Below are 22089 nucleotides of genomic sequence, written 5' to 3'. Positions count from 1 at the left end.
AAAAACAAATAATTAATTAAATTCAAAATTAATTAAAAATAATTAATTAAATCCGAAAATAAATAATTAATTAATTAAATTATTAGAGCCCAAGCCCTAAGTCCCAAGGCCCATCTTTTGATAATTAATTATATATTAATTATAATTAATTACCAATTAATTAGTGCACCCCAAAGCCCAACCCCAAGGATGAGCCAAATTTTATTCTCCAGGCCTATTACTCCAATCACTTTCTATAAAAGACAAAGCCTTATAAAGTGATAAAATCTTTTGGGAATGGTCAATGTGGGACAAAGAAATTTCTACTCAAATTATTCAAATTTCCAACAATACCCCACATTTGAGTTGAAATTTCATTCAAACTCCAACAATTACCCCACATTTGAATGCAAATGTAAATGCAAATGGATGACTAGTCTGCCTAAAACTGAGAGAGAATAGACATGATTTGCATCGAGAGAAGCGTTTTTTGGACTTGAACTTACCCTAGTGCAAACATATCGGGTTTACTTGGTGACGCAGTGGATGTGGAAGATCTTGAACTGTCCACCACAGTAGTAAACCGAGACAATATACTACACACATATCATGTCTGCCACACGTAAATTCATACGGTTGTGTTCATTTTGGCCCTGAACAGATCCTAGATTTCGTAGGAGTTTTAGAGAATTTAGCCATGTCAATTCTCATAAATGTGGCCCCATTTACTCCTATATAGGTGACATTAATTAAGCATAGTCTGTCATATTCCTCTTGATAACAAGATATTAATGTCATTAAATGTATAAAACATAACCCCTCAAACGTCAACAGACAACACACATTTTATCATAAGAATGGGTAAGTTGTGTGTTCAACTTTTGAATCAAACTCAACCAGTTTGCCTATTGAACCTAGACCATGAGATCTCCAATCAGCTAGGTTAGGTTTCCGTCCAGTTCGATTCATTGAATTGGCTTAAGACCCATTCCCCTCGTGATGCGTAAAATTACTTGACACACAAATTAAACCCTCTTTTTATCAAATGTAGTAAAGTATGTAAGTAGGGTATCGTTCTAGGCCGGGGATTAGGAGGGATTGCTAATCTATTTTAAATTAATTTAAAAATATTAAATAAGACTCAAGGACACAAAACTAGGCTAAAAACTTTAATAACTCGAAACACACTTAGGATGACTCAAAATAATGAAAACAATCAAATTAGACACTAGGAACTGCAATGGACGGAAATTGAATTAAAAGACTAACAACAATGAAAACTAACTAAATAAAATAATTTAATAATGGGGGGTTTGGTTTTGACGAAAAGTAAATTAAACTTAAATAAATTACAGAATTGACAAAAACATGAAATTAAGGTGAAAGGATAGGTGACGGACTAGCTAGAGGGTTTTTCTCCACACATGACACATATGCAACCTAAATTGATTTTCAGTTGTTCTTTCAATAAATTGTGAATCTCAATACTTCAGATTAACCGTGAACAACACTTTTTTAATCTTCAAGTTTTCCCTAAGTTATTGAATTGGACGGAAAAACGCATACAACAATTCAAAACATTCTTCAAAAGTCCTCTACGTGAAAAGCACAATAGAGATACAATCAAAGATCATTAAACTCTGTGAAAACTATAAGCATTGACGAGGCATTCGTAACTATGAAAAGCATGATACTCTTGCCAAGAATTTACTTAACGTGATTGTGACTAGCAACCTTCACTACTTGTGAATATAAGTTTATAACGATTAGGTGAAATTCACTTATATTCTAGCATCAAATTCATGCATGTAAATTAAGTATGCATTCTTAATCGACATACAAAAATAAGTTATCAATCAAGCAGTTAAGCAAATTAAATCACAACTCATAAATCACAACTGAAGGTAATCAATTCATATTACAAACATAGTCATGGCTTTGAATTAACCTCTAGCCAAAATAAATTTAATTACACATTATTATCAAATTGAACCAAAAGTAAAACATGGGTTTGAGAAGATAAAACCAAGAAAAATGGAGTGAAACTTTGCTCTCTGTGTTGCTCACGCTTGGTTCTGTGCTCTCTGATCTTCACGCTGCCGAAGGCAGCCCTTCTTTCTTTCCGCGCCCTGACCTCCTATCAGCGCCTCCTCTCTTTCTCTCTTTCTCTCTACATTTTTCTTTCCATTTTTTTCTGCTTCTCCCCCTTTTCCCGTGTCTTCTCTCTGCTCCTCACGCCTATGCTCTCCTCTGCCCGCCTGCACCTTCAGCTCACATCCCCGCTCGGTTTCCTGCGCTCACTTCTGTCACCCCGCCTGTCCTGCCCTCTGAACTGCCCTCTCACCTGCCCTCTGACCTCTCTCCTGCTTCTCATGCTCTCGTCTCTCTTTATTCCTAGCGCTCCCCGCGCCTCCTTCTGTCCTCCCTAACTTCTTTTCTTTATTCTTTTCCCCACCTCTGTTTGCACGCTGTCTCCCACTTCGCTCCCTCCAGCTGCCCACCTTCTTAGATTCTCTTTTTTTTCATTTTTTATTCCTTTTTTTTTGTTCCAGCTGCAAAGGCTGCTTCTTTACCCGTGTCAGTCACGTTCTCCAGCTCAGTTAAACCTGGAAGATTTAAGTCTTCTACATCAACTTCATTTGATGAAGCATAATGTCCCTGTATAACCTCCAGTAGCTCTTTAAGACTTTCAGTATATAATCCCACTGACTGCAAACTCTGAATAAAGAGATCCTGCATGCAAATTTCACACAAACATATCGAAAATGAGTTTTTCATTAAATTACTTTTCAGTTTATGTTTTTGGCTAGATAGGAAAGACGTTAATTACTCTATGTACTTATTTCCAACTTATTTTAATGGAATACAATCTTGACGAAGTTATTACATAAAATTTCACTTGTTCTATTTTTATTTTCTTTGCATAACAAATCCTATAAACACAAAAATAATGTAAATAGCTCAAAAATATAAGGAACTAACTAAGAAAAGACGAGAGAATTCGAAGTAAAAATATATATAAATATGATCCGATCAAATACCCCCACACTTAACTTTTGCTAGTCCTCGAGCAAAACAAAGAAAACAAGAACATGAAGTAACAAGAAAAACATTAGCTTCCCCCTATGTGACCCTCATAGAATTTCATTTAAGAAAACAAATCATCAAGAACCATAGCTAGCATCAAGGAACTAATCCAAGTTCATCTTCCTTATTCAAATATTAGCAGTAATCTTTAAATCATCCTTGAAGTGTAGTGTGTGAGATAGCCATGCTAATGCAATTTCAAGTTTTTATTTTTAAAATCATCATATGCAAACTAGCGACCTTCTCACGGGATATGCACTCAATCACACATGTGTTTAGTTTAAATGTGTTTCGCTCAAAGAATCAAATGTGAAATTTCTACCATAAGCTTGCATAAAGATCTCATCTCCACAATCATAATTGCAAAACTTAAATCAAGAGGACTTTTATTGGATGTAATGAGGTTTAGGGAGAGGGTTATTGAAATGAAAGAATAGGTAAACACAAGTTCCAAGTTACATTGCAAGCAATTCTTTTGTTTAGATTTATAAGAACTCAATTTTTCCAGCGATTCTTCTAGCACCTCCAACCACACCCTTAAACTGAAACTTTAAAAACTTTATATTTTCTTTGTATACAATCTCTCTTTTTCTTTTTTCTTTTTCTTTTTTTTTATTTTAAAAACAAACATGAAATACCCCCACACTTATTCTTTTGCCAAACACCTTCAAAGTACTTCACAAACATTTCTCATAAGACAATCTCACATTGCTCACAAGCTTGCTTGGAAAGGGAAGGAAAACTGTTTCAGGTATAAGGGTAGACATATCTGGTGATAAGAAATAAAAGGCTCAACATACACGGCTCAAATTGGCAATCTAATGATATCATTTTCATTTGGGAAACATGGTTATTTGGGCCATAGTGGTAAACCTAATGCCTCTATCATTTCCAAGTTCATGCAATCAATGACAAACATTTCGAAAGATCGTTACGCAAGTTCTAGAGATGTATCTCACATAAGTTCATCACACATGAAAGAATAGGAGTGTATGAAAAATGCACACACTTTCAATAGGCTCAAAAACTCACATAGGATATATATGGTCACTAAATTCACATATGAAGCTTTAATTCATACTTTAGTTTCACATCAACAAGGCTATGTGAATTTGGTTTTTCAAAGATGATCAAACATGTACAAAACTAACAAGAGAATTAGGAATTTCACAAAACACATGTTAACTAAGTTCTTGATGATCATGGTTCAAATTTGATCCAATTATATCATTGGGTCGGGAAACTAACAAAAATCTAATTAAAAACAATAAGGGAAACAAGATAATATTTTTGGATTTTTAAATTTTCCGAGTTTTTTTTTTAAAGAAAACAAAACTAATTAAGAAAACAAAAAGCAACAACACGGAAACAAATGAAATTCTAGAGATGTCTACCCCCACACTTAAACTGGACATTGTCCCCAATGTCAGAAAACACTATAATGCAATTAAAAATAAAATAAAATAAATAAATAATAAGAAACAACATAAAGCAATTGGACTGAAAACTTCCCTAGTTTGCAGTAAAACCAAGTGATGACCCCCAAGCTAAAATTCTGCAATCAACTTCAAGGGTGGAAATAACCAAAAGTTCCTGCAAAGAAAAGAAATAATTCAGTTTAGTAACACAAGAAAATATAAAAAAAATTGCAAACGAAAAATTGAAAATCACGATAAAAGACAATGAATAGAACTAATAAGTGATCATTGGTCGTGCTTGTTGACTTTCCACAGCTTTCCTCTTGAACAGGGTGACACTTAGCTTTTTACTTGCAAGTGATGATTTGATGATATTGTACGGCGAGGCTTTGCTCTTTGGCGATGTTGTTGTTCCTTATTTGTTCTCCAAGCAGATGTGGCAGCTTCTCTAGTTCTTCAGCTCGGACTCCTTGTGTTGGGTTGATTGTACGAGCTGCATTCTTCTCTGCTTGTTTCTTCTGCACAACGGGCAGGCACGAGGGAGAGGTGTTGGTCTGTTTATTTCTTCAATCTTTCCAAGTGCCCACCTCTTGCTCTCTTTCTCCTTGTCCTTAGTTGAGGATGAATCAGCACGTTGTCTCCACATGCTTCGAGGTATCATCTTCACTTCCCTCTTAAGTAAGAGACGAAGAGGAAACACAAGATGATGAGTACTCGAGAGCAAGTGCTGGCTGGAGAAAGGACAGGGAGAAAGCATGATATGAGATACTCTTGCTTTCAACCTTTAAGATATGAAATACTTTTGCTTTGAATGTGTTGTTCGCAGGAGTATCCCAAGGAATGAGGAACACAGAGTAACTTAGGAGGATTCTTTGGGGATGCATTTTCGGAGATGAAGAAGGTTTGAGTGAGGTTACTTTGCAATGAAGTTTAACATTTATAGAATTTTCTTAATGGCTGGTAGAGGTACTGTTCAATTATCCCAGGGTTACCGACACGAGTAAAAGAACAGTGCAACGTGCTTTCCCACTTCACCATAAATTTTCGACCAACAATTCGTGATTTCTGCAAAGCAGATTCCTCATTGGTATCTGGAATCGGCGCTTCGAGCTCTGAGCATCGTCGATTGTAGAGGTAGCATGTGACACGTGCGGATAAATCTGGAAAAGAAGATTTGCCCGTGGGTTGAAGCCCAGCTTTTGAGAAAGCTAGCGTGTCTTTGACTGTTGAATTTCCCTCTTCGATTTCTGAATTGGTGCTTCGACAAACTGCCCGAGATTTTTGCAAAGTAATTTGCGTGTGACGAGTGACGACATGTCTGGACAAATTGATCTTTTGAAATCCATGGTTCGGTTTGTGGTTTCTGAGCAAGCCCAACTTTTAAGAAATGAAACGCCTCTTTTGAGAAAAGAATCCGGCTTTTGAGAAAGGAAACTCCTCTTTTGAGAAAAGAATCAGGCGTTTGAGAACGGAGCCCCGACTCTTCGATTTGCGAGATGACGCCTCTTCAATTTCTGAGGAGCGCCTATTTGATTTCTTCTTTTTATAGAGGCGCTAATTTTGTTCCACAACACACTTGAGCTCCCTCCTGTAAACACTCCCTTCTTGCACTTGTTTAATCTTGATCAGTCCTCCTCTCTTCTTTCTTCACCACCTCTGAAAATGTCTGGCCCTTCCGATCGTCGTTTTGACTTGAACCTTGGTGAAGAGGCAGCTCCGCCTTCACCAGACAACATATGGCGCCCATCCTTCATATCCCCTACCGGTCCCCTTACCGTAGGGGATTCGGTGATGAAAAATGATATGACAGCTGCGGTGGTGGCCCGGAACCTTGTCACCCCCAGAGATAACAGACTGCTCGCTAGACGGTCTGATGAATTGGCGGTTAAGGAGTCTCTGGCTCTTAGCGTGCAGTGTGCTGGTTCTGTGTCCAACATGGCCCAACGCCTATATGCTCGAACCCGTCACGTTGAATCGTTGGCGGCTGAAATACAGAGTCTCAAAGAGGAGATTAGAGGACTCAAGCATGAAAATAAACAATTGCATAAGCTTGCACACAGTTATGCCACAAACATGAAGAGGAAAATTGACCAGCTGCAGGAAACTGATGGTCAGATTTTACTTGATCACCGGAGGTTTGTGGGTTTGTTCCAACAGCATCTGCCTTCGTCTTCTGGGGTGGCACCGCGTAGTGAAGCTCCAGCTGATCAACCTCCGATACCTCCTCCTTCCGTGGCCCCGCCGACTGCTGAAGCTCCGCCGACTACTGAAGCCCCACCTGACCAATGAATGATATTAGTTTACACATCATTGTAAAATATTTTTACTTTTATGTTTTTTTTTTTTTAAATCAATGTAAAATATGTAAATCAATGTAAAAAGACTTTGTTTAACCTTCCCCCACACTTAAACTAAATAACACAAACTCACAGAAATCAACCAAATAACACAACTAACTGAACAAAACAAAATGAAAGCAGTAAAGATAAGGGTGTAAGAATGCAAATCTGATTTGGTTAGCGATTCCAAAGTCTCCCTTCGTTGAATGCTTGGGTTGCCTCCCAAGAAGCGCTTGATTTAACGTCTTTAGCCGGACGAATCTTTCCTTTAAACTCCACTCGGCTCCAAAGCATGGAATTTATCTTTTAATGGGAGGTGATACTTGAAATGATTCGGCAATGGTTTAAATTCAAGAGTGGGTGCCTGAATCATCAAAATCAAAAACATGTTAGTATAAATTAAAATTAAAATTGGAGAAGATGGTTTACTTTCTTTTTCCGACACAAACTCAATGACAAACACCACATTTGTGAACATTTCTGGGACTTTGAACTTGGCCAGGTTTACTATGATGGTTGTGGCGTGTCCCGTGTCATCAAACTCAACTACTTTGGGCTTGATTGTCTCATGCACAGCCTCTTGGATGTATTCTTGATATGCTTCAACCACTTCATTCTCTTGAATCCCTTTTCTTGGTGTGCAAGGTTCTTTGAACATTTCAATACCATCGGGAATTTGTTTTGGTGCACCAAGAATTAGGATATCACTTTGCACCTTTGGAAGAGCTTCCACAATGTCTTTTTCACTCTCTTTGAAATTTGGAATAAAAAACCTGCAAGGACAAAGGACATTCGGTGGAATAATGTTAGAATGAAGTGAATTTAGAACTTCCTCACCTGAGTTGGATGACATAGGGATTTGAGGAGCTTGCAGCAAGAATTCTTTTAAACTGCCCAGGTCGTCCTCCTCCTCTTCTGCTTGCAGCAGCAATTCATCCATGTTCGGGCTGTGTTTGGATGGTTATGGGACAGCTTCATCCTTCATGTCACCTTCCAAAGTGATGGCTTCATCGATTTCAACTTCTGCCTTTGAATTTGCAATGTTTGAGTTGGAAAGTTCGCTTTGATCTCGAATCTGTGCCATGAATTCCACAATCTGCCCAACTTGCATCTCCAATTCGTCCACTCTTTTGACTCGGTCTTGCATCTCCTGGTTTTGATTTTCTATTCTCTGATTCAAAGAGGTGAGTAACTTATTAAGTGTATCATTATCCAAGGATGTACCTGAATTGAATTGGGTTGATTGTTGTGGTGGCTGTGACGGTTCATATGGCCACTGATAGAACTCTTCCGATGGCGGCAATTGTTCTTCTTTTCGTAAACCCTGCGCCACAGAAATTAGTCCTTCAAGAATTTCATTATAATTCACGGGCATACTTTGATTTGATTGGAATTGTTGTGGGGGATGCTGTGGTGGCTGCATAGGTCTTGAATAGAACTCGTCTTGCTGCCAATATCCACCTTGTTGAAATTGTTGAGGTTCATCCCACATATAATCTGAATTATCTCTCCAAGCCGAATTGTAAGCGTTGGAAAACATGTTGCCTCTTGATTGGTTATGGCCTTGATATCCCCAAACATCTTCATTTGCAGAAAATTGAGGACTTTGATATCCTTGCCCATAGGGCACATCAAATGTAGGGACACTTGGCATTGTGGTCCGTTCGGCATTATGAGTCAATTGAGCAGTGAGCTGTGCCAATTGAGCTTGAATGGTCGCAAGTGCCATGTCTCGCTCCATTTGTACCTAAAATCAAAGAAAGAAAAATAAATCAAATATCAAAAGTAAAATACACAAAAACCAATATAAACATAAACAAAAACAAAAATAAAGGGATTAGCAAAGTTGCTAATCCCCGGCAACGGCGCCAAAATTTGATGCGTAAAATTACTTGACACACAAATTAAACCCTCTTTTTATCAAATGTAGTAAAGTATATAAGTAGGGTATCGTTGTAGGCCGGGGATTAGGAGGGATTGCTAATCTATTCTAAATTAATTTAAAAATATTAAATAAGACTCAAGGACACAAAACTAGGCTAAAAACTTTAATAACTCGAAACACACTTAGGATGACTCAAAATAATGAAAACAATCAAATTAGACACTAGGAACTGCAATGGACGGAAATTGAATTAAAAGACTAACAACAATGAAAACTAACTAAATAAAATAATTTAATAATGGGGGGTTTGGTTTTGACGAAAAGTAAATTAAACTTAAATAAATTACAGAATTGACAAAAACATGAAATTAAGGTGAAATGATAGGTGACGGACTAGCTAGAGGGTTTTTCTCCACACATGACACATATGCAACCTAAATTGATTTTCAGTTGTTCTTTCAATAAATTGTGAATCTCAATACTTCAGATTAACCGTGAACAGCACTTTTTTAATCTTCAAGTTTTCCCTAAGTTATTGAATTGGACGGAAAAACGCATACAACAATTCAAAACATTCTTCAAAAGTCCTCTACGTGAAAAGCACAATAGAGATACAATCAAAGATCATTAAACTCTGTGAAAACTATAAGCATTGACGAGGCATTCGTAACTATGAAAAGCATGATACTCTTGCCAAGAATTTACTTAACGTGATTGTGACTAGCAACCTTCACTACTTGTGAATATAAGTTTATAACGATTAGGTGAAATTCACTTATATTCTAGCATCAAATTCATGCATGTAAATTAAGTATGCATTCTTAATCGACATACAAAAATAAGTTATCAATCAAGCAGTTAAGCAAATTAAATCACAACTCATAAATCACAACTGAAGGTAATCAATTCATATTACAAACATAGTCATGGCTTTGAATTAACCTCTAGCCAAAATAAATTTAATTACACATTATTATCAAATTGAACCAAAAGTAAAACATGGGTTTGAGAAGATAAAACCAAGAAAAATGGAGTGAAACTTTGCTCTCTGTGTTGCTCACGCTTGGTTCTGTGCTCTCTGATCTTCACGCTGCCGAAGGCAGCCCTTCTTTCTTTCCGCGCCCTGACCTCCTGTTAGCGCCTCCTCTCTTTCTCTCTTTCTCTCTACATTTTTCTTTCCATTTTTTTCTGCTTCTCCCCCTTTTCCCGTGTCTTCTCTCTGCTCCTCACGCCTATGCTCTCCTCTGCCCGCCAGCACCTTCAGCTCACATCCCCGCTCGGTTTCCTGCGCTCACTTCTGTCACCCCGCCTGTCCTGCCCTCTGAACTGCCCTCTCACCTGCCCTCTGACCTCTCTCCTGCTTCTCGTGCTCCCGTCTCTCTTTATTCCTAGCGCTCCCCGCGCCTCCTTCTGTCCTCCCTAACTTCTTTTCTTTATTCTTTTCCCCACCTCTGTTTGCACGCTGTCTCCCACTTCGCTCCCTCCAGCTGCCCACCTTCTTGGATTCTCTTTTTTTTCATTTTTTATTCCTTTTTTTTGTTCCAGCTGCAAAGGCAGCTTCTTTACCCGTGTCAGTCACGTTCTCCAGCTCAATTAAACCTGGAAGATTTAAGTCTTCTACATCAACTTCATTTGATGAAGCATAATGTCCCTGTATAACCTCCAGTAGCTCTTTAAGACTTTCAGTATATAATCCCACTGACTGCAAACTCTGAATAAAGAGATCCTGCATGCAAATTTCACACAAACATATCGAAAATGAGTTTTTCATTAAATTACTTTTCAGTTTATGTTTTTGGCTAGATAGGAAAGACGTTAATTACTCTATGTACTTATTTCCAACTTATTTTAATGGAATACAATCTTGACGAAGTTATTACATAAAATTTCACTTGTTCTATTTTTATTTTCTTTGCATAACAAATCCTATAAACACAAAAATAACGTAAATAGCTCAAAAATATAAGGAACTAACTAAGAAAAGACGAGAGAATTCGAAGTAAAAATATATATAAATATGATCCGATCACCTCGATGTAAATAATATTTGCTCTCTTGGTAGGCCTTTTGTCAAAGGATCAACTATATTTTCCTTTGACTTTACATAATCAATGGATATTATTCCATTGGAGAGCAACTTTTTAAGAGTATTATGTCGACGTCTGATGTGACGTGACTTCCCATTGTATACATGACTTTTGGCCCTTAATTGCACGGCCATACCATCACAATGTATACATATAGTCGTTACCGGCTTTGGCCACATTGGAATATCCTCCAGAAAATTTTTGAGCCATTCGGCTTCTTCGCCAGCCAAGTCTAAAGCTATAAACTTGAACTCCATGGTGGACCGAGCTATACATTTCTATTTAGAGGATTTCCAAGATATTGCTGCACCTCCCAAGGTAAAAACATATCCACTTGTCGACTTGGATTCTGTAGTGTCAGAATCCAATTGGCATCACTGAAGCCTTCTACAACATGTGGATATTTTGTGTAGTGTAATGTAGTGTAATCCGTAGTCAAGTGTATTTTTCAAATACCTTAACACTCGTACTAAAGCATCCCGATGCTCTTATGCTAGATTACTTGTATATCTACTAAGCCTACTGAATTCATCAAGTACATGAGACTTCCAATTACTTGAGAATATTCAAGTTGAGATATGGCATCGCCTTTATTTTTCTCCAACTTGCATCCAACATCAAAAGGAGTTGCAGCTGGTTTGCAGTCAAATTGACCAAACCTTTGTACTATTTTTTCTGCATAATGGGATTGTGTAAGGACATATCCTTCACTATTTCTCTTAATTTGAATTCCTAAAATGACATCGGCTTGACCTAAGTCTTTCATGTCAAAACTTGAATTCAATATTTTCTTTGTTTTGTTTATTACATCTTTATCGCTTCCCATTATGAGCATATCATCCACATACAAGCAGACAATAACACAAGTTTTATCATTACTCTTAATGTAGACATATTTATCAGATTCATTTATTTTGAACCCATGTGTCAACAAAGTATGATCAAATTTCTCGTGCCATTGTTTTGGTGCTTGTTTAAGTCCATATAATGAGTTAACTAATTTGCACACTTTGCTTTCTTGTCTTTTAAGCACAAACCATTCAGGTTGTTCCATGTATATTTCTTCATCTAGTTCTCCATTTAAAAATGCTGTTTTTACATCCATTTGATGTATATCAAAGTTGTATACAGCCGCAATCGCTATTAACGTCCTAATTGACGTTATGCGAGAAACTGGAGAATAGGTGTCGAAATAATCCAACCCTTCTTTTTGGCGATAACCTTTGGCTACTAAACGTGCCTTGAACTTATCAATGGTTCCATCCGCCTTAAGTTTCTTCTTGAAAATCCATTTATGGCCAATTTGTTTACTACCGGGAAGTAAATCAACCAATTCCCATGTGTTATTTTTCATAATGGATTCCATTTTACTTTTAATTGCTTCCTTCCATAAAGGAGCCTCAGAAGAAGACATTGCTTCTTTAAAAGTTCTAGGTTTATTCTCCGACAAGAAAGCAATGAAATATGGTCCAAAGTTTTTAGAAACTTCGATTCTTTTTCCTCTTCTTGGTTCCACATCATTTCCTTGGACACCAGAAGAAGAGGCTTCATCATGACTATGATCATGAACCTTCTTTGTATTAGAACCAGATTCCTTTTCTTTGTAAGGAAATATATCCTCAAAGAATTCCGCATCCGCTAATTCTAATATAGTGTTGACATGTATGTCAGAAATCGAAGATTTTACAACAAGGAACCTGTAAGCAGCACTATTATTTGCATATCCAATGAATACACAATCAATAGTTTTAGGTCCTAGTTTCGTTCTTTTTGGTAACGGAACTTGCACCTTTGCTAAGCAACCCCACACTTTGAGGGTTTTATAAGTGGTCTATGTCCTTTCCATAGTTCATAAGGTGACTCGTCAATCTTCTTTAAATGAACCTTATTCAATATGGTATTTGCAGTAAGTAAAGCTTCACCCACAAACTATGTGGAAGCCCTGAACTATTTAACATGGAATTAATCATATCTTTGAATGTTCTATTTTTTCTTTCGGAAACACCATTTTGTTGTGGTGTGTATGGAGCCGTTGTTTGATGTATAATTCCATGTTGTGCACAAAAATCTGAGAAGGCAGTAGACTCATACTCTCATCCTCTATCGGATCTAAGTGCTTTGATTTTTCTCTCTAGTTGATTTTCAACTTCTGCTTTATATGTCTTAAACATATTCAAAGCTTCGTCCTTGCTATGAATCAAATAAATATAGCAATACTTACTGCAATCATCAATAAAAGTGACATAATAATTCTTTCCTCCACGAGTTGGTGTGGATTTAAAGTCACAAAGATCACTATGAATTAATCCAAGTAATTCATTTGATCTTTCCAGAATTGACTTTCTCGTTTGCTTAGCAAATTTCGATTCAATACATGTTTCACACTTATGATTAAAATCAATTTTGAATTTAGGTAATAAGTCTAATTTAACCATTCTATGTATGGAACGAAAATTAACATGTCCTAATCTAGCATGCCAAATATTAGAAGACTCAACAATATAAGTAGAAGCATTTATTTTATTAGCATCATCAATGGCAATTACATTGAGTTTCACGAGGCTATCAGCCACATAACCCTTTCCAACAAACATCCCACCCTTGGTAAGTAGGAATTTGTTGGATTCCATTACAAGTTTAAAGCCCTTAGCAATTAGAATAGGTCCAGAAACCAAGTTCCTCCTTATTTCAGGAACATGCAGCACATTCAGCAAGGTGAGACTCTTTCCAGATGTGAATTTGAGTACCACTTTGCCTTTGCCCTCCATCGCAGATAAGGCAAAATTGCCCATATACAGCTTTTCTCCATGGGTAGCAGGATGGTATTCAGTGAATAGATTTTTGTCAGTGCAGATGTGCTTAGTAGCACCAGTATCTAACAGCCATTCACTGACATTTGAGACCATGTTGACCTCGGACACAGCAGCAGCCAATTCTCCATTGGTGGTTGCCATGTTAGCATGGTTGTTGTTGTTTCCGTTGACATGATTTCCATCCTTGCGATGATAACAATCTTGTGCCTTGTGACCAGATTTGCCACACACATAGCATGCGCCCTTAATCTTTTCTTGCCTTTGGGAGCAAGAGCAGATTGTACAAACTGCTTGGTTTTCAGAGCCTTATTCTTCTTCGGCTTGGCCTTGGAGTTTCCTCCCTCAACATAATTTGCATTGGCTTCAATGGCAGTAAACCCTCCAGAATGATCGGCCTTTCTGTGGTCTTCTTCCACTTGTAGCCTCATGATCAAATCCTCCATATTCATCTCACGACGCTTGTGCTTGAGATAAATTTTGAAGTCATTCCACGAAGTTGGCAAATTTTTCAATTATCGCCCCAACTTGGAAATGCTCATTGATCTCGCATCCCTCGGAGTGCAGTTCATACATCAATTTCTGGATTTCTTCGACTTGAGAAACAACAGATTTGGAATCCACCATTGTATATTTGAGAAACTTACCGATAACAAATTTCTTTGAACCGGCATCATCAATCTTATACTTTTTCTCCAAGGATTCCCACAACTCATTCGCTGTCTTACACGGAGAATAAATGTCGTAGAGATTGTCATCCAAACTATTCAGAATATAATTCCTGCAACAAAACTCATAATGATTCCAAGCTTTGATTACCATGATAGTTTCTTTCGTCATTGGATTCTCATTAGACTTCGGAGCTTCTTCCTTGACAACATGAGCGACATTCATTGTTGTCAGGAAGAACAACATCTTCTGTTTCCATCTCTTGAAGTCCAACCCTTTGAACTTCTCAGGCTTTTCAGAGTATTTTGGCACAGCGCCATTCATATTTACAGATTGTTGATCCATCGAATTTCTGTTTCAAGATTGTTGGATATATGTCAATAATCTGTGATAATTTTATATATGCTAATAAATAATAAATACGAATAAATATTGAATAGAGTATGAACAACGAAATAATTTAAAATAGAAAGATTGAAGATCGAGGCTTGCGTACCGCAATATCCTTGAAACAGAAATTCATCCCTACTCAGTGCTTGTAGTTCTACAGACGTCTGCTTCACCAGGATTCAACGATCAAGTTAGGATTCCAGCACCAGAAAATTTAACTTCTGGTGAACTTTTGTGTGGTTATCTCAAAAAGGATGTTTGAGATTGTAGAAGAAGAATATTGATTTTTTTGTGTCTTAAATGCCATGCAAATGGATGTATATATAATAGAAGGATGCTTGTTCGCAACAGGTATGAGAATGGGATGTGTCTGTTGGGATACATCTTCTCCAGAGGGGTGCTTTGTTCTGTGTTCTTTCTGAACTCTTCAGATTTCATCTGAAAGGATGAGTCTTTTGATAATTAATTATATATTAATTACAATTAATTACCAATTAATTAGTGCACCCCAAAGCCCAACCCCAAGGATGAACCCAATTTTATTCTCCAGGCCTATTACTCCAATCACTTTCTATAAAGGACAAAACCTTATAAAGTGATAAAATCTTTTGGAAATGGCCAATGTGGGACAAAGAAATTTCTACTCAAACTATTCAAATTTCCAACATCATAATATTGTCAAAACCATTTGCATAATAAAATATACGCATACTGTCATAATTAAAGTTGTACATCTAGAGGGAAAACTTCGAAACAACCACACGACTTTTAAGACTTCATTAGTGGGGAAACCTTATCAATGAAGAAAACTTTATTAATACTTATTCATAAATACCAGTGATGTGAACTAGTGACTAACAACAAAACACGTTAGAAGATTTACTTGTTCCCCTAATTAACATCATCAAAACTAGCAAACAGTCCCATGCTTGCAACATAGTTCTTGAAAACCACAATCGGAACTGCTTTGTTTAAAGGATCTACAACCATAAAACCGATCTCCTAGTAATCAATCTTCACCAAACCTTTTGTCGAGCAATCAAATATTTGATATCTAAATTCCATGTTGCAGATAATCTTTTGTTGTTCTTGCTGAAGAAAATAGCTGCATTATTATCCCAACAAATTTGAATTGGTCTCGAAGTACAATCCACTGCACTAAGTCCTGCAATGAAAAATTTCAACCATATAGCTTGATTGATAGTTTCACAAAATGAGAGATATTCAGCCACCATGGTAGAGGCTGCCACTGTTGCCTGCTTCACACTTCTTCACGAAATTGCACCACATGCCATAGTGAAAATATAACCTGAAGTAGACTTAAGGTCATCTGGACATCCAGCAAAATTTGAATCACTATACCCTTTTAACACAAGCTCATCAGTTTTCCTGTAAATAAGCATATGTTCCTTGGTTCTTTGAAGGTACCTCAATACCCTCTTGGCTACATTCATGTGAGCCACCCCTGCGTCAGATTGGAACCTTCCAAGAACACTGATACTGAAAGCAAGATCAGGTCTTGCGCACACTTGTGCATACATCAAGCTTCCAACAAGAGAGGCATATGGTTTGCCTTCCATGTTTCTTCTTTCCAACTCACTCTTGCGACACTGCTCTTTGCTTAATTTGTCACCCTTTGAAATTGGCATTTCAGTAATGCCACAAGAAGCCATGTTGAATCTTTTTAAAACCTTGTCGATGTAACCCTTTTAAGATAACCCCAACAATCCATGTAATATAGTTAATAGCGGAAATAAGCAAATCACAATTACAATTAACCACTAACCTTGTGTAGCCATTGCATCAGAAAAACTAGAGCTCATTTACACTCAACACTATTGTATGCAATTAACAAACAATGGGCTTGTTCTCTCTCTCTCTTTTGCGTAATTAGTGTGAATGCAGGGACCTCTATTATATATCCTTAGTGGTGCTATTTGATTAGGTTACTTCCCATCATGTAATCCTAATCAATTTGTATAAACTAATATCCTTATCACCACAAACCAAAGTTATCATATCATAATAGTTAAACCTATTGATACCAGGATTACTTTCAGCTTTATATTAGATAAAAAAACATTCCCTGATAGCTTTACAAGTCTAGTCTATCCCAATCTCTTATGACTTCAATCCTTTAAGCACGTGATAAACCAAGTGTGTAGCTCTAATTAGATTACATTCTCCCACTAAAGCCAACACTTGTTTTCACACATGCCACCATATAAGAAATCATACTTCAATGGCCATGAGAATAGGAACAACAAAATCCCAGTAACAGTTTCTGTCATATGCCAGCATTTATGAAGAACTAAAGGAAGTCATGTCCTTAAAACATAATCACTTTCCCCTGAATCACTATCATGAAAATATCATATACATGAAACTCCAACAATACATGAAAAATTAATACAACATGCATGCTTGAATGTTTCTGTAATGCACCTTGTATTATAATCCACCTTTAATAAAAACTAGTAAACTCGTCTTCTTCATTGTCTCACATTGAGACCTTTAAGTTGCCTTCTGTAATAACAATTAAATATAAATTGTTTTCGAAATAACACATTAAAAAAAGTATTGTATCATAACTATAAACTGCAAACATGGGAAACTTCTGCAACTAGCAGTTTATTACTTTATTAGGTAAGATAAACTGTAAACTTTAATGCATGTATCAAATAACTAAGGTTGAAAACAAGAACATAATGTAATCAAACCATAGGCTCCCATTAGTCCACGATATCAAGGCTCTCTAAAACCCCCATCTTCTGCATGTGTTTCTTAAATACCACCACTGGAATTGGCTTGGTTAATGGATCAGCAATCATGGAAGATGTTTCCATGTAATCTATTTTAACCAAGCCCTCTACCACCTTCTCACGAGCAACAAGGAACTTAATATCCAAATTCTGGTAGCATTGGACCTTTTGTTATTCTTGGCAAAGAATATGGCTGCATTGTTGTCACAATAAAGTTGTATTGGCCTTGAGATCAAGTTGACTATTCTGAGACCTTTGGTAAAATTCTTCAACCAGGCTCCTTGATTAATTGCTTCACAACAGGACAAGTACTCATCCATTATTGTTGACGATGCCACTATATCTTGTTTAACACTCCTCCAAGAGATAGCTTAACCACCCATCATGAATACATAACCAGAAGTTAACTTCAAATCATCGGGACAACCTTCAAAATCTGCATCACTATATCCTTTTAGAACCAGTTGATCATCAGGTCTTTTGTAGACTAACATGTGTGATTTAGTCCTCCGAAGGTACCTCAATGCTCTCTTACCTACATTCCAATGTGCCTCATCAACGTTGGACTGAAACCTCCCCAAAACACTAATTGTAAAAGCAAGATCAGGCCTTGCACAAACTTGTGCATACATTAGGCTCCCAATTAGTAATGCCTATGGCTTATCTTGCATGGCTTCTTTCTCTAAGTTATTTGTTGGACTCTATTCTTTACTCAATTTGTCTCCCTTGGATATCGGCATTTCTGTAGTTCCACACATTGACATATTGAATATCTTCAACATTTTTTCTTTTAATCCCTTCTGCGACAACCCTAGTAACCCTAACTTCCTGTCCCTTTTAATCTTGATACCCAAAACATATGCAGCCTCACCCAAATCCTTCATTTCAAAATGGTTTTGCAAGTGTCATCTAAGAGACTCATGCTGCTTGTGGCGAATAAAATGACATCTACGTAGAGCACCAAAATAATAAAGTTGATCCTACTAATTTTCAAGTAAATGCATGCATAAAAGGGATTCTCAAAAAAACCATGCTCCCTTATTACTCGATGAAATTTTAAGTACCACTGGTTGAGCCATAAATGGATTTCTTCAATAAACATTTGCTTTAATCCATAAATGGATTTCTTCAATTTAAAAACTAAGTGTTCTTTCCCTTCCTCCATAAAACCCTCTGGTTGAGCCATGTATATGTCTTCTTCTAAACACCATTTCAGAAGGTTGTTTTTACATCCATTTGATGTAAAAGCAAGTCAAAATGCACCACCATTTTCATAATAACTCTGAATGCATCCTTCATCGATACCGAACTAAACGTGTCTTTATAATCAACCCCTTCTCTTTGAGTAAATCACTTTGTAACTAGCCTCGCCTTATGCCTTTCGATGCTTCATTTGAAATCTCTTTTTGTCTTAAACACCCACATACACCCTATTGGTTTGATACCCTGAAATGGTTCTACTAATTCCCAAACATTGTTGCTTTCCATCTAACTCAATTCATTTTTCATTGCAACAATCCACTTGTCGGAGTTGCCACTAGTCATGGCTTCCTTGAATGAATTAGGATCTTCAAATTTTGACAAGTGTGATTCACTTTCAGCAAAATAAACAAAATCTTCCAGAGTGTTAGACTTTCTTACCCTAGTTGATTTTCTCAACCACGATAGTCATTTTATTATAATCTTCAATCTCTGCCCCATTCTCGATAACCGCATCTTCTCCTTCCTCGAACACGAACTTGTTTGGATTGGAAGTAAAGTCATCATTACCTTTAGTGTGTTCCAAGAAGATTGCCTTTGCAGTCTTAACGAATTTCATGCTGTAATTAGGGTAATAAAATCTTTAACTCTTGGATCTGTCTGCATAACCCATAAAGTAACAACTGATGGTCTTGGAATCTAATTTCTTACCATTAGGATTGTAGATCTTTGCCTCTGCTTGGCAACCCCAGACATGAATGTGTCTTGAACTAGGCTTTCTCCTAGCTCATAACTCGAAAGAAGTCTCTTCCACAGTTTTGATATGAACCCTATTAAGAATGTAACTCGTTATCTTCAGTATCTGGAGTTTTACCTTGCTTATCATGTTTTGAAGCATGTCAAGAAGTGTACAATTTCTTCTTTCTGCCACCCACTGTCCCTATGAATGAGTTCCAAAAGTTGTTTGCTTAGTGTGGAACCTTCCTTCCTAGACTTAGTGAATTTTCCTTTGATGCACTCCACACAAATTTCAAGATCATTAAAATTTAATGGAGGCAAGATTTCACTTTCACTAAGAGTTCCATCCTTGGTTTTGAAATATGACAAAGCCTTTTCTGCCATAAGTTCGACGACTAAAGTGATTTTGTTTCTTTGCTCTCAATATTAAATATAACTTGATTATTCTTAAGTGAAAACTGAAACATGCCATCAACCAAAAATCCAGTACCAATAAGGGAAGAATTTATAAAAAAAATATTGAAGCCAAACTTATTCATAGTAAAATAAAACCTTAACAAAACCAATCTTAAAATTGAAACAAGTTTCATTCTCATCAAAGGTAAATAAACGACATTTTCCAAATCTAATTGAAAACCAAAATCCAAATTAAGCCTAACTGTGCCTGGAGCCTTGACTTCAACCCTTCTCCCATTGCCAACGAATACCTTCTTTATTTGGAATTCTCCTTGTTATGAAGTCCTGTAATAAGTTCGTAACATGAACGGAAGAGCTAGAGTCAAGCCACCAAGCACTACTAGGTATATCAATCAAATTACTTTCAAAACAAGCAAAAACCTTTTTAGCCTTTTTAGCTTTTTGTTTAGCAAGCCATGCTTTATATTTAGGACAACTCCTCTTCATATGGCTAGCCTTTTTACAAAAGTAACATTTGAAAACCAAAGGTCTATTAGGTTTAAAAAACCCATTTGGAAGACGAGTGAACATTTCTACTATGATCTTTCTGAAAGATATTATTTCTGAAACTCAACTCAATGAATTGAGTGAGGCAATTGTTATTGATATATATAGCAGTACAAAGTAGACGTGTAGTAGAATACAGGAATTACAAGCAGTATCAGAAACAAACTACAAAACCAACTAGAACTAGGCTGCTGCTCAATTAGCTATATAGGAGTAGGAATGAACATCCTGAGCGAAGAAGGATAGAACATCCTTGTTCTTGTGGGAGACTGGTTTATCACTCCCCCGCAAACTGACAGGGAGACCACGAACTGGTAGTTTGGACAGCAGAAAAGTGAAGCAGGCAGCAGAGATACCTTTGGTAAGAAGATCAGCCAGCTGGTCAACAGAAGAGACATAGCCAACAGTGAGTTCATGGCGAGTGACCTTTTCCCGAACATAATGATAGTCCACCTCCACATGGCGCATGCGTTGTTGATAGACGGGATTAGAGGCTACAGAAATGGCACTGATGTTGTCGCACCAGATGCGGGGAGGAGCAAGCGGAAGATGAAGCTCTCGAAATAAGGTGCGATACCAAGAGAGCGCCGCAGCAGTGTACGCAAGCTGGTGGTATTCAGCTTCGGTGCTGAAGCGAGAGACACCTCGTTGTTTCTTGGAGCTCCAGGAGATAAGGTTGTCACCAAGGAAAATACAGTAGCCACCAGTAGAACGATGGTTGTCAGGATCCCCGGCATAGTCCGCATCAGCATAGGCAGTGAGCTGAAAAGAACTCGGTTTGTAAACAATGCCATGATTCGGAGTCGCTTTAAGGTAATGGAGGATGCGTTTAACCGCAACCCAATGGACTGTGGTTGGCCTGTGCATGAACTGGTAAACCTGATTGACGGTAAAGGCGATATCAGGACGAGTGAAAAGAAGATATTGCAAGGCCCCGACAACACTTCGGAATTCGGTAATATCAGACAATGGTTCTCCATCGGATAAGCTTAGGCGTCGGCCACTGATAGCTGGGGCCGAAATAGGCTTGCAGTCCAGCATATTAGTACGTGTAAGAAGATCAGTGATATATTTAGCTTGAGTAAGATGAAGGCCGGTAGCAGTACGATGAACTTCCATGCCTAAGAAGTAATGAAGGGGGCCAAGATCCTTCATGAAAAAGAGGACGCGTAGCTGTTGAATTAGACGAGCAATATGATCCGTGCTATTACCAGTATTAAGGATGTCATCGACATATATTAACAAGTAAAGGACCACGGAGCCATCAAAGAACGTAAACAATGAAGAGTCGGCATGAGAAGAAACAAACCCTAAATGTTCCAAGTGTTGGGAAAAGCATTGGAACCATGCACGAGGAGCTTGTTTAAGGCCATATAGAGACCGTTGTAACTTGTACACATGAGTGGGACGGTGAGAGTCAACAAAACCTGACGGTTGGCGCATATAGACATCTTCGTTTAGAGAACCATGAAGGAAAGCATTTTGGACATCGAGTTGTCAAAGTGGCCAATTGTAGTGAATAGCAATGGAGAGAATCAGTCGAATGGTGGCATGATTGACGACGGGGCTGAACGTCTCACCATAGTCTAAACCTTCTTGTTGATGAAACCCATTGGCTACTAATCGTGCTTTGTAACGTTCGATGGAACCATTAGAGCGTCGCTTGATTTTATAGACCCATTTGTTGGGGAGAACGTTCATAGTGGGGTGGAATGGGACCAAGGTCCAAGTACCACTGTGTTGTAATGCAGTAAACTCGTCA

At 37.5% G+C, this 22089-nt stretch overlaps 2 protein-coding genes across 2 annotated transcripts; both read right to left on the bottom strand.

The window, feature by feature from the left end:
• Positions 1-15555: 15555 nt before the first annotated feature.
• LOC139191689 (secreted RxLR effector protein 161-like) lies at positions 15556-16337 on the bottom strand. Its single transcript, XM_070812685.1, has 3 exons — positions 15974-16337; positions 15812-15829; positions 15556-15644 (listed from the first exon to the last, which is right to left on the bottom strand). Exons 1-3 carry the CDS (start codon positions 16335-16337, stop codon positions 15556-15558), a joined length of 471 nt encoding a protein of 156 aa, XP_070668786.1.
• A 4185-nt stretch (positions 16338-20522) lies between these two features.
• LOC139191688 (uncharacterized mitochondrial protein AtMg00810-like) lies at positions 20523-21770 on the bottom strand. Its single transcript, XM_070812684.1, has one exon. It carries the CDS (start codon positions 21768-21770, stop codon positions 20523-20525), a length of 1248 nt encoding a protein of 415 aa, XP_070668785.1.
• Between the last annotated feature and the right edge of the window lie 319 nt (positions 21771-22089).

The sequence above is a fragment of the Malus domestica genome, chromosome 15, assembly GCF_042453785.1.
Source record: "Malus domestica chromosome 15, GDT2T_hap1".
Classification (NCBI taxonomy): domain Eukaryota; kingdom Viridiplantae; phylum Streptophyta; class Magnoliopsida; order Rosales; family Rosaceae; genus Malus; species Malus domestica.
This window is presented reverse-complemented; position numbering and strand designations above follow the sequence as displayed.